This window comes from Sciurus carolinensis, chromosome 12 (genome assembly GCF_902686445.1).
Source record: "Sciurus carolinensis chromosome 12, mSciCar1.2, whole genome shotgun sequence".
In the NCBI taxonomy this organism is placed as follows: domain Eukaryota; kingdom Metazoa; phylum Chordata; class Mammalia; order Rodentia; family Sciuridae; genus Sciurus; species Sciurus carolinensis.
In genome coordinates this window covers 717,483-729,462 of record NC_062224.1, presented here as the reverse complement: position 1 = coordinate 729,462, position 11,980 = coordinate 717,483, and the positions used below count along the sequence as shown (strand labels likewise).

The window sequence follows — 11,980 nt, the reverse complement described above, 5'->3', positions numbered from 1 at the left end:
AGCAAACCAAGTCTCCCACTCTCCTGGAACCCCTGGCCCAGGGAGCCTGAGTCTGCACTTTGAATCTCCTGGACACCCCTGAAGCCACCAGTGCCCCATCCCACCCCTCGAGTCTGCTGTAGCTGGTGTAGACATGGGGTGCTCTTCCTACTCCCTGGGGGATGCTGATGCCGAGGGCACTGGCCCTCGCCAGTGCAGCTGACAGCCCCGATACCCTGCCACTGGGAGGGCAGGGAGTTGGGAAGGAAGGCAGCAGCTGCCCACGGAGCCCAGGATGTGCCTGCCCAGCTCCTCCGGCCACTGCCCTGCAAGGAGAGGGTAAGCGCTTTGCTTATGCGCCCAGCCCCAGCCATTTAAGCAGAAAGGAGAGACCCCTCCTCACCCATCACGAGGGCACGGCCGACCTCCTAAACAAAGCCAGGTTGGCAGGAGGAGGGCACCGATCTGTCTCACCAGAGCTCCACGGGGCACAGGAGCCCCGGGGAGGACGGGTTTTACGCTCAGCTTGGATAACGCGTGGCAGACCTGTAGACGGGGCTGCACAGAAAAGGTCTGACCCGGTGGACACAGGCCTGGGGGACCTGGCAAGGCCGGAGCGCTTGGACTCTGCCTGGCCGCTGCTCAGCACTCCTTCCTTCCGGAGTGTGTCAGGCCCCCCTGGAGGAGGGTCTCATGATCTACCCCCAGGCCAGGCGGGCCGGAGGGCTGCTCATCTCCAGTGCCCGCACGGAAGGCCTGGGGCTGGGCTCCGGCTTCCAGATTGCATGGCTGGCTGTGGGAGGGAGTCTGGTTTCTAGGACCCAGGGAGGGAGAGGAATCTGGTTTCTCTGACGGCCCTGTGGAGAAAGGAGAAAGGGCAGAGCAGGACAGGAGATGGCCAGAGGCCTTGCTTCCGGGCTCTTCTGTGTCCTCCAGCTCCAGGTCCTCAGCCTGTCCATGCTGAATCTGGGGGTGCTATTTTCTGAGCCCCAGTGCAGCAAGGACCCTGAACCCATTGAGATCATGGCTGGTCCCCACTGTGGCGACCTGCTGCCCGCTCTCAGCCTCTGACAGAGGCCTGCCTCCTACTGAAAAGCTTCCTCAGGCTCAGGACTGGCACTGGGTTGGTTCTCAGGCCCTCCCGGTCCTCAGCTCCCTGTTCTCATGCCAGCCTTGGGTGACCTCATCTGTCACATCCCTCCCACACACCTGCTGATGACTTTGGCTGGTCCTTGCACTCCAGATTCCTGTCTCCAAGGCCTGCTCTCCAGCCCCCCTCAGACAAGTCACACCCAACAGGTCCCAAACCAGTGTCCTGGTCCCCACTCCAATCCTTGGCTCCTGCAGTCGCTCAGGCCAGAGGCTGTGGAGTTGTGCTTGGCTCGTCTTCCTCGTGGCCATCTTCACTTCTTCCTTTCATAAAAGCTCTCGGTTCTACCTTCAAAATACGTCCGACCCAGCCAGCTTGCACCAGCCCTCCCGACCAGCTGGTCCCAAACATGGCCGTCCATGGCCCGGGTCATTGCAGTGGTACCCATCCGGTCTCCTCCTCTCCAGTCTACTTTCCAGAAAGCAGGCAAAGCACAGCACTTCCCATTCTCCAGGATGCTTAGGCTCCAGAGGGCTGGGGGCTCGCAGTAGCGGGAGACCTGAGAGTGGCAGCAGCTTCACCTGTTTGGACCTGGCCCTCTGTGTAGCTGATGCCCGTTTGGGGGAAGTCACATGCCTGCTCTTATGAAATTGAGGGTACATGCCTGCTCATCTGGGTCACTTTGTTCACTGACAGAGGTCAAATAATGATCAACCGACCTTCAGAGCAGCTTGCAGGTGCCTGACCTTGGGGACATGATGTGTGCCCGAAGGTGCACAGAGCCAGTGCTGGGCCCTCGGAGACTGGTATCCGGGTCAGTTGCTCCCCTCTCCTATGCCCTGTCTTCCTTTCCTGCCCATCTCTAGCTAACTAGTCTGTGCTGGGTGATGAAAGTCACCAGGCAGTTGCCACAGCCTTAGTCCTTGCCACTCAGTCACCATTCCTAGGTCCTACCTGACCTTGTGGCCCTGAGGATTTCTAAGGACTGTTTGAAGAAGGAAAATGGATCAGGTAAAACCAAACCAACACAAGAATCCAGCCTCGTGGAGCCGCAGCAGCTTGGATGCAGGGTGGCCCTTCCTGAGCGATGCGGCAGCTCCAGGAAGCACTGTGTGGGAGAGGCCCGGCATCTCAGCTGCAGGTGAAGTGCACAGGAGGGATCCTGAGGCTCTGGCATCGGCCCATCTCTTTAACTTCATCTTCGCGTACGCACTGGAGCGGCACATGAGGAAAAGCCAGATGGTTACCCAAGAGCTTCTCCAGTAGGAAAGAAATCCTCGTTCAACTCTTTAGAGCAGCACTTCTTTCTTAGTGACACGTAAAACCAGAGCTCCCAGTACCGTCAAGAGGATGAAGGAGGGTCCGGCCACTGACCAGACCCTCTCCACTGTGTCCCTCCTGACGCCATTTGCCTCTTTTTTCTGAGCTGCTTCTTGCTGCAGTTACCTTGGATTCAGGAACTTCAGGCCTGGCTGGTGGGCATTATACCCGCAGGTAGCAGTGAGCCTCGCAGACCAGATGGCTCCTGGTGAGCTCCCCACAGAGCAGGAGCAGCCGCCCAAGAGGGGACCGATGGCCCCCTAGGTGCTGATGACCTTGCCAGAGCTTCACAGAATGTGCTGGGATGGGGAGCAACCAGCCATGGCCTGACCAGGACGGCCACCTGCCAGCCATGCACCCACAGCCCAGCAAGCTCCCAGCCCTTCTCTTTGTCCTTCTCTACAAAACCTCAAAGCTCTGTCAGTCCCTTGGAGACAGAGCGTTGGTCACTGCACCCCTACGTTGTCCTCCCAGGCTTGGCCACACTGATGGCAGCACCTTTCCTGCCCTCACCACCTCTGCCCTCTTTGATTGACATGTAGGGACAGGTGGCTGAGTCTGTCTGTTGGGACCACTGGGTCTGGGGTCTTCGACCATGGGTTCTGGTAATATTTCCAATGCAGAGGGTATGTGATGCCATGCTGACTCTGGACAGCAACAGAAAGTCACAGGAAATGATTAAGCAGGGCATGAACACAGCGACATGTCATCTCGTTTATCTAGCCCGTCCTCAGTCTGGCCAGGGACCTTTGCCCAAGGACTTGGGTAACAAGGAGGCTTAGACGTAAGGAAAAAATGGCGATCAGCCCCAGTCACATGAAAGCTTGAATCTGGTTCTAACAAAATCTGAGGAGTCTGTTACACAGTGGCTTGCTTTTTACCACCTGGAGCTTTTCAGGAAAACTGTAAACTAAAAACACATTATTAATCTAAGATTATTGAATTATGTTTCAATGTTAAGTCATTTGGAAGATGCTTTCAAATGATTCTGAGCTAAATGATCTCAGTGTACTAGTGAGTACTTCTGATAGAGGAGGACACCAAGCAGATGGGAACAGTGAAGAGCGGTTACCAAAGGCTGGAATATTTTTGCTTTTCTTGTTGAGAAACTTGTGCTTAAACAAAATAACATGCTAAACTCTTCATCTGAGCTGTAATGGTCACCTGGCTTTCATTTGGCAAGCACTGGGGGAATGATTTGACTTCTCAGTCTGCTTCCTTTGTGACCACAGGATCCTCTTCCTAATGTGGCTACCTCAAGAGAGTGACTGAGCCCAGGCCCCCCACTTCTTTGGGATTAGCACCACACAGATGCAAATTGGAGACAGTGAAGAGTGTCTGTCTTCAGAGTGGTATGGCTCCATTCTGGTTTCCCCTGGAGAGCAAAGTGCTCCTCACTCAGTGGCTGACTTTCTCAAGAGCTACCTGGGGAAGGAGGGACTCTTTCCTGTAGATTCTACCCCTCCAATCCCATCCAGTTGTTTTTCCCATTTCATTATTTTTCATAGATAACAGGAAATCTTGGCATCTTATGATGCTTAGTTGCGGGATCTGCGCTTGTGCTGTGGGACCTCACTCTGCTTTGGCTTCTTCAACCTGTGATTCACCATGACTGCTCTGGCCAATCTGATGGCCTGTTCTTGCTTCACAATCTTTGGTTTGTCCAGTGCAGTGTACAGGTCAGCTGGAAACCAGCCCTTCTCTGTGGCACAATTCTTTGCAGACACTTTCTCATTTGTCAGCCTATCTGTACAGCAAGAATGCTATATGAATCCCTTCCTTTTTATATACAGTGTCAAAGTGTTTATCATGAATTCGTGCCTGCACAGAGCCCCTGATTTGGAGGAGGAAATGCAGGGGCTGGGGAGGGGACAACATGAGCTGTTGCCAGCTGAACCCACCTCACTTATTGGCAGACTAGTCCAAAATCTTCATTCTCTATGCACTTAGAAATAGTAACATGGTCAGGTGCAGTGGCACAGGCCAGTAATTCCAGTGACTGGGGAGGCTGAGGCAGGAGGATCAAAAGTTCAAAACCAGCTTCAGCAACTTAGCAAGGCTCTAAGCATCTTAGCGAGATCTTGGAGGTGGTGACTGTGGCTGTGACTCAGTGGTTAAGTGCCTCTGGGTTCAAGCTCTGGTACCAAAGTGGGGGGGAAGCAATAGCAACATGTCTTTGGTTTTGTGTAATCATAATTTGAGACTGTATTCAGTAGGATTTGTAAGCCCTTCATATCTTTGTGGATCTATTTGAGTGAAAGTGACTTCATGGCCCAATGACTATTAATGTGACTTAATGCACTCTGCGGGAGGGGGAGGGGATAGAAAAGGTAAGATGGTCTGATATTAAGTATGGCCATCAAGGGGGAAGACCACCACGCATTCCACCCAGGAAGCGGGGTCACAGTCTGTCAATATATTGTCACCAGAGTGCCGCAGTCGGGCAGTTGTGCCTTATTCTAACAGATGAGTGTGTCCCGTGCGTGGGCAAGGAGAGATGTTAGAACGCAGTGGAAGAGGCATCGATATTTTGGAAGTAACGAGTATTTTGAGTTCAGAGGTATCCAACTCAAATGATGAGGGCGACTGTCTAACCCCAGCGCTGCCAGCCACAGTCACTGGGGCCTAGGGGAGGCTGCGCTAGCCTCTGACCGCAGAAACACCGGCGAGGCGCTCCCGATCCGGGCGAGGTTCCCGGAAGCGAGGCAGCCAGGCGCTTACAGGAGCGCGCGGCGCGGCCGGGCCGCCGCTACCGAGTGATTCTGCGGTGGGTTCAGAACCCGCGGGCGGACAGCTCCCTGGCGCCGGACGCGGCTGCGCACGCGGCAGCCAGCGGGGCGGGCGCTTGAGCCGGGCGCAGGCAGGACGCGCCGCTGTCCCCCTCCCTGGCTCCACCCTGCCCACCCGCGCCGGGCCGCGGGGCCTGCGGGCGGCGGCCCCCGCAGCAGGCGACCGCCCGGGCCCGGGCCGCGCGCCCCGCCCGCCGCCGGAGAGGTGGAGCGTCGCGGCGAGGCCCGCCCGGCTCTCCCCGCCCCCGCGCGGGCCGGGCTCCCCATTGGCCGGCGGCCGGAGGTGCGGGAGGCGGGCCCGCCCGGCGGCTCGCGCCCGGGAAGGTCGGCGGCGCAGCGCGGGTGCCCCGGGGCTGGCGCGCGGGGACGCGGCGGCCGGGCGCGGCGGAGGCACAGCGGGCGGAGACACAGCGGGCGGGGGCGGCGGCGGCGGCGCTGGAACCGACTGAGCCCCTTCTCGCCGCGGCCGCAGCCCGCGGTGCCCGAGCTCCCAGGCGCACCCCGGGCGCGGCCCGAGCGGCCAAGACGGCGGGCCGGCCGGGCACGGGGCGGCGGGCGCTCTGCTGCGGGCTGCGCTGGTGGGGGGCGGCGGGCCGCGGCGCGGGCCCCGGGCCTGGCGCGTGCGGCTGGGAGGCGCTGTGGGGGGCGGGCGCGCGGGTGGCCGGGGCCATGGCCGAGGGCGGCGGGGGCGCGCGGAGGAAGGCACCCGCGCTGCTCGAGGCGGCCCGCGCGCGCTATGAGAGCCTGCACATCTCGGACGACGTGTTCGGCGAGTCGGGCCCGGACAGCGGCGGGAACCCCTTCTACAGCACCTCGGCCGCTTCGCGCTCCTCCTCGGCCGCCTCCTCCGACGACGAGCACGAGCGCCCCGCGCCCCCGGGGGCCGCCGCACCGCCCGGCAACCCCGACTCGCAGGAGCCAGAGGAGGACGAGGCCAGCGCGGGCTGGAGCGCCGTGCTGCGGGACCGCCCGCCCCCGCGCTTCGAGGACACCGGTGGTGAGGAGTGGCTGCGGGGTGCAGGGGCGCGGCCTGGGCGACAAGCGCGCAGGGCAGGGCGGGCGGGTCCTAGAGGCGCGTGGGCCTTGTGGGGCACCTGTGCGTTTCAGGAGGTTGTGGGGGCTGGGAGGTAAAGTGGGAAAGGGTTCTGCTGCGCTCTCCTGGTCGGTGGATGCCACACCTGCACTTTACCAGTGACTGATCCCAGAGGTTCTTCCCTCATCTGCAGCGGCACACCTGTGGGCTTGGTGAAGTTGAGCTGCCCTCTTGGGGGAGGCTGAAAGCTTGGCATGACTGGGGCTGGGCCCAGGTGTCATTTTGTTGATGGCAAGAGGGGCCCAACTGCCAGAGGTGAGGCAGGTTCCAGTTGGAGCCTGACAGAGAGGAGCCCAGAGGCCACCCACTGCGTCTTTACAGGCTGAGCTAGTTTTCTGCTAATCTGGGAAACTTCCCTGTCCACGCCATGGGGTTTCTTGCTAAGAATGTGGAGCGTGAAGCACGACTTTCACATGAAAGTGGTAGGGGGTGTGGGCTGCGGCAGAGGTGCTTTCAGGTGTGGGGATATGCCCCGTATCTGGAGAGGTGACTCGAGTGCTGGCCGCTGAGGCTGCTCGGATTCCTCCTGCTGCCTGCTTGCCGAGTTGGGCTTTACAATGTCACTACTTTGCGGTGGCTCAGTGCCTCTGCCCTTTGGAGAGGTGGAAACCCTCCTTCCTAGCTGTCCTCCCTGGTAGGCCCCTGTTCTCTCTCACCGTGTTCATCTCTGGGTACAGAAACAGTGGTAATGAGGGCCAGGGAGTGGCCGCCCTGGGCCTGATGCAGCTTTTCGTGTGGCTGCCTCTTTTTTTGTGGGGGAGGATGGTAGGGATTCAACCTAGGTCATTGTGCATGCTAAACACAGCCTCTCCTCCTGTGGCTCTTTGTGTTTCAACCTGTCAGGAACAGGCATATGGGAGGGCAGGCCCAAGGGCCTCTGGCTGGAGCCCAGGCTTGGCTCTGGACATGGTGCTGCAGCTTGCTGGGTGGCTGGGAGGACTGGCTGGACTCTGAAGGGAGTGGTCTGTGAGCCTCTGTCAGGCTGCAGTCACTGGATGTGATGAGCAGCAACTGGGCTTGGAGGGTTCAAGTTACCTGTGCAGTGCTTGGGGTGGGTAAATCTTAAAGCCTGCTGGTTTGGGATGTAGGTAACAGTTTGGAGATTTTCACTCACTCTGAGTGGTCCTTTCGTACCACTCTCCAGCTTTCAGAGTGCCATTAGGGCTTCCTATCCTGGACAGCCGCTTTCCATGTTGGCTTTAGGAGTGGTGCCAGACCGGGGCCCTGGTTGGACAGACTATGCTGTGAGCATCTGTGGTTCAGTTGATCTTGGAGAGCTGGAGAGGTAAACCAACCTGGGAGAACCATGCAGGTGTCTTAGGTCTCAGGTCAAATAGGGAAGTTGTGCAGGGTTGGGCCTGGTTGTGAATGTAAGCCGTGATTCTGCTGGAGCAAGAAGGCCGGTCGCTGAAATACATTCTAAAGCAATCTCATGTTTCTCGGTAGCCTGTGACGGGGGATGTTCTGAAGCAGAGCCCTGTGATCTATCCGTGGCAGTGCTTACGGTCATGGAGTGCAGTATCCTGTGTCATTGGGCTTTGGGTTCACATTCTGCTTCCTGCAGATGCCCACCGGATTGTGCCTGGACCTGAGAGTCACTCACAGTGGAGCCCTTTCCCAGGCAGGCACGTGCTCTGTTGGTATTTATATCCGATGTTGTTTTCCTGCTCTGTGTGGGAGCTTGTCTTCTAAATCCAGATCTCATTTAGAATTTCCTCTCTGCAACACTCTCTCCCTGAAGGAAATTTGGGTTAAGGGGTGGAGGGTAAAGGCTGATGCCTAGTTAAGGTTGAAGTCAGATTTCCCTGAAACAATGGAAGGTAATTTATGGAGGCTTCAAAGAGATGGTAAGAGAAAGTCCTTGTGTCTGGTAGCTTGGAGAGAGAAGGATGCGTTTACGAAGAGGCCAGAAGCTGCACCCCAGTGTTCTCAGAGCGGAGAGACTCAGTCTGCCAGTCATATCCACACCCGGCATCCGAGACACCCCAGCAGTCAGCTGCTCCTCACTGCAAGGAGTGCAGACTGTGTTGCTCCCCCATCGTTGCCCAGTTTTTCCTGATAAGTCTCCCTGAGTGGGATGAGGAGACCGAGAGCGTGACAGTTTGATCTGTAATCTGCTTTCATAATAGAACATTTGTGACTGAAACGCTCTGCTGTCCAAGGATGAAAGCCCAGATTCTAGACCTATCTGAGATTCTCTGCCTTGACCCCGTTGTGAAAACAGCTGTACAGGCTTGTATGTAAATGTGCAGACATGTAAGCAACTGTTACATGTACGTGCGCATTGCTGTGCTCGTTTGAGTTGAGTCGGGTTTGTTCTGTCAGAGAGAGATCCCAACTGTTGTCCTGAAGTCCTCTGAGCACCTGCAGACCTTTGCAGAGGGTCCCTGTGCAGGAGGGATGTGATCACTAAGGACCATCCTGTTTGGAGCTGCAGTGGGAGCTGCCAGATGGCCCGGAGTGGGGGGAGCACAGCAGAGAGGGGAGGGGAGGGGAGCGCAGAGCTGGATCCAGAGCCACCCTGGGGCTGCGTTTCTGCAGCTCGGGTGAGTTCGGGGTGAGTCCTGGCCCTCTCCTATGTTGTTCAGCATCTTCTGCTTCCTGGAGCAGTTGGGGTGGGGGTTACCTCCTGCCTCCTCCCTCTCACCTCCCCCAGGTTTTGACTGTGCTCTGAGGTGTGGGTCCCCTTGGGGCGATTTAAATATAAACACTGCCAGCAGGCTGCCTGCCAGGCTCTTAACCCCTGCGCGTATGGAGGGTCATCCCGGGGACTGAAGCCTCTGGAGCAGGGGCACAGGACCTACTCCTAACGAGGCTTGCGGCAAATCCCCCAAAATAGCCTCTCAAGCTGTCAGCTTCCCGGCCTGCTGTGCAGATAACCAGTGTGGCCTGCAGCTCCCTCCTGAGACAGCGTGGAACCAGCCCATCTGTGTTCTGGGCCTCTGCCTCTGTTTCTTCCTCCCTCCTGTCTTGTGAGGAGACAGAGGGCCCATGGCTCCAGGGCCCCCGTCTCTGGTGTGTCTGGTCCTTGTCAGGCTGGGCTGGGGTCTGCGGGACTTGCCCTCTCGGTCAGAGGGTGAGCTTCATGGGAGGTTTTCTTTTCGGCCCCTGTGCCCCGCCAGCAGCCCTCTGACCCTCTGGTGAGGGTGTGACCTTGGAAGCTGGAGAGGGACGCAGGGCATTGAGAATCAATGCTGCCGAGTGTTCTGTTTTAAGCTTGCTGTTGGTTTGACGTCTTCCTGACAAACAAGAAGAGGAAATCTCCCTGAAGGCCAGAGTTAAACCGGGACCCTCTGCCCCATGGGCATTGCACGCTCACACACCTGGAGCCCCTGTGGGGTCAGGTGTCCCTGCGTCTGGCCTTAGCTCTGCAGGCGCTGTGGTGCAGAGGAGCCAGGGTCTTGGGGAGCTGTGAGAGGAACCCTGCGCAAAGCTGGAGACACCCAAGCGGGCCCACACAGGCCTGGGAGAGGGCTGACCCTGGCCCTCCAGAGGGTGCTTGCCCCAGGAGCCTGCTCGTCAGGCCGGTGCCCCGGGCTCCTGGTGACATTGCTGACTGCCAGTTTTCCTTTGTAATTGCTCTTTGGTGTGTTACCACACCTGATCTTCACAGGGTCTCTGTGGCAGAGACGTGCTGTCTCTGTGGCAGAGACGAAGTGCCATTCCAGCAGCGTGGGGGCGGTGGGAAGAGCTGGCCCCGGGCGGGCTTGGCGATGCAGGACGGGCAGCACCTTTTACTTATTTATCTTAAGCTGGAACTTTTCTCAGATACTCGTTTTCACATTCACCCGTGGAATTGCCTTGGCCCTGTGGTCGGCATGCCGCTCTGGAGACCCGGCCCGGGAGGGGAGTTTTGCAGCCAGCACCTGGTCGGGGCCAAAGGGTCTGGAGTTGGACCCTGGCTGTGCCCGGCTGGGACCTCAGGGATGTCCTGGCCCAGTTCTGTAGGCTCAGATCCACTTTCATTTTTAAGAACTATGATTGTGTATTTTTTCTGATTAACAACTGATCTGTTTCTTTTAGAAAATTTTTAAAAAAGATGAAGAAACTAAAATCTTGCGATCTCCCATTACCCAGGATAGCCATGGCGGCATTATTGAGCCCAGGCCTTCTGTGTCTGAGGTTCCGTGGTGCCGGGGTCATGGTGAGGGGTCACAGATGTCTCCTTTTCCACTTCACAGGCGTGCTGGGCGGAGTCCTCCCTGCGGCACGTGGGGCGGGGGGACCGTGCCCTCCTGTGCCCTCCTGTGCCCAAGCCTCACCGGGCACTGCTGCCCTCACCCCTCTGCCAGCGCCCAGCAGGGTTTCTAGGCTTCGCACGGGCGAGGCTTTGGGTGTCTGTTGTGAGGGCGCCTTCAGAACCGTGCCTGCTGTGCTCCTGCCAGCCGCGAGCCAGCGTGCCCACGAGAAAGGCCCCTGAGGGCCAGCGGGCCGGCCTGTGCTGCTTGGGTGGGATGGAGCTTGCGGCGAGCCCACTTGCCAGGCAGGCCGGGGTGCGAGACGTGTGCCTGGCAGTGCCTTCTGCACAGGTGCACCGCGTGGCTGCCGCCCGCGTCCGGCACCTGGAGGCCCTCCTGCCCTCCCGGTAGCGGCAGCCGGGTTCGGAGCCCCGTCACTGCACGCTGCCCGGCTCGTCTGCGAGGTCCATCCACAGTGCTGCCCGAGCAGTCTTGCTCCCGTGTTGCCCACGGTGATCCCCGCGCAGGGTACTGTAGTTTTTCCCTTATCCTAGCTGTAGACTTTTGGGCTGTTTCCAGTTTGGGGGCTTTTTTTCCGGTCGTGTGAATTGAACCCAGCTACTTTACCACCCCAACCCTTTTTGTTTTTATTTTTGAGACCTGGCCTCACCAAATTGCTGAGACTGACCTTGAACCTCTGATCCTCCCACCTCGGCCTCCCGAGTCACTGGGATTAGAGGTGTGCACCACACCCATGGCCCAGTTTGGGGATGTTTATAAATAGAGCTTCTGAAAAAGTCGTTTTTTATTTTTTATTTTATTTAAATGGACGTGCACATCCTTTCTCCTGGACCTGTGTACCTGGGACTGGGACTGCTGGGTGTAGGTCAGGCGTGCGTTCACCTTTAGTGCAAGGCCTTTCGACTTGGGCGTGTTGGCATTTGGAACCAGTAACCCTTTGTTCGTGGAGGGTGCCACAGGGCCTTTGCAGCAGTGCGGGCTCTCCCCGCCAGGTGTCCTCCTCTGTTGTAAGTGGATGTCAGTGGATGTCTGCAGATGTTGCCACGTGTCTCCTGGGGCAGGACCTCCCGGTGGAGGACCCCTGAGCTGCTGCCACCTGGGTCACCATTTGATTTCGCACCAGCAGAGTGTGGGAGGTGCCAGGTATCAATTCAGCAAAGGCCTTGCGCCCTGCTGGGGTGAAGTAATAGGGGAGACACGTGCCCTGGGACTGGGGAGAGGGGTGGGGGAAGGGCGTGCCTCTGGACCCCAGGGTGCTTCCTCATCCCTCTCAGCTGGGAGGAGGGGCCTCTCAGCCATGTCTGCAAGAAAACTGGCATCCAGAGAGCTGCCGCGTCTGTGCTGGTGGGCAGAGAGGCGCAGTCCTGGACCCACCGCAGCCCCGCTTCCCGACCCCGCTTCCCGACCCCTCTTCCCTGGGAGGCCTTCTGCGAAGCTGCCTGAGTCTGCGATTGTTTGTCCCGTTGCAGGGACAGTGGGGGAGCCCGATCTCCAGCTCAGCAGGGATACA

The 11,980-nt window shown here is 58.4% G+C and overlaps 1 protein-coding gene across 1 annotated transcript in view; it reads left to right on the top strand.

Annotated features, from left to right (window-relative positions):
- Positions 1–5,464: 5,464 nt before the first annotated feature.
- Pgbd5 (piggyBac transposable element derived 5) overlaps positions 5,465–11,980 on the top strand; it is a 59,904-nt gene continuing 53,388 nt past the window's right edge. Inside the window, exon 1 of the mRNA XM_047521532.1 lies at positions 5,465–6,175. Coding sequence (XP_047377488.1) covers positions 5,848–6,175 — 328 coding nt within the window. The 5' untranslated portion in view covers positions 5,465–5,847. The remainder of the gene's footprint in view (positions 6,176–11,980) is intronic.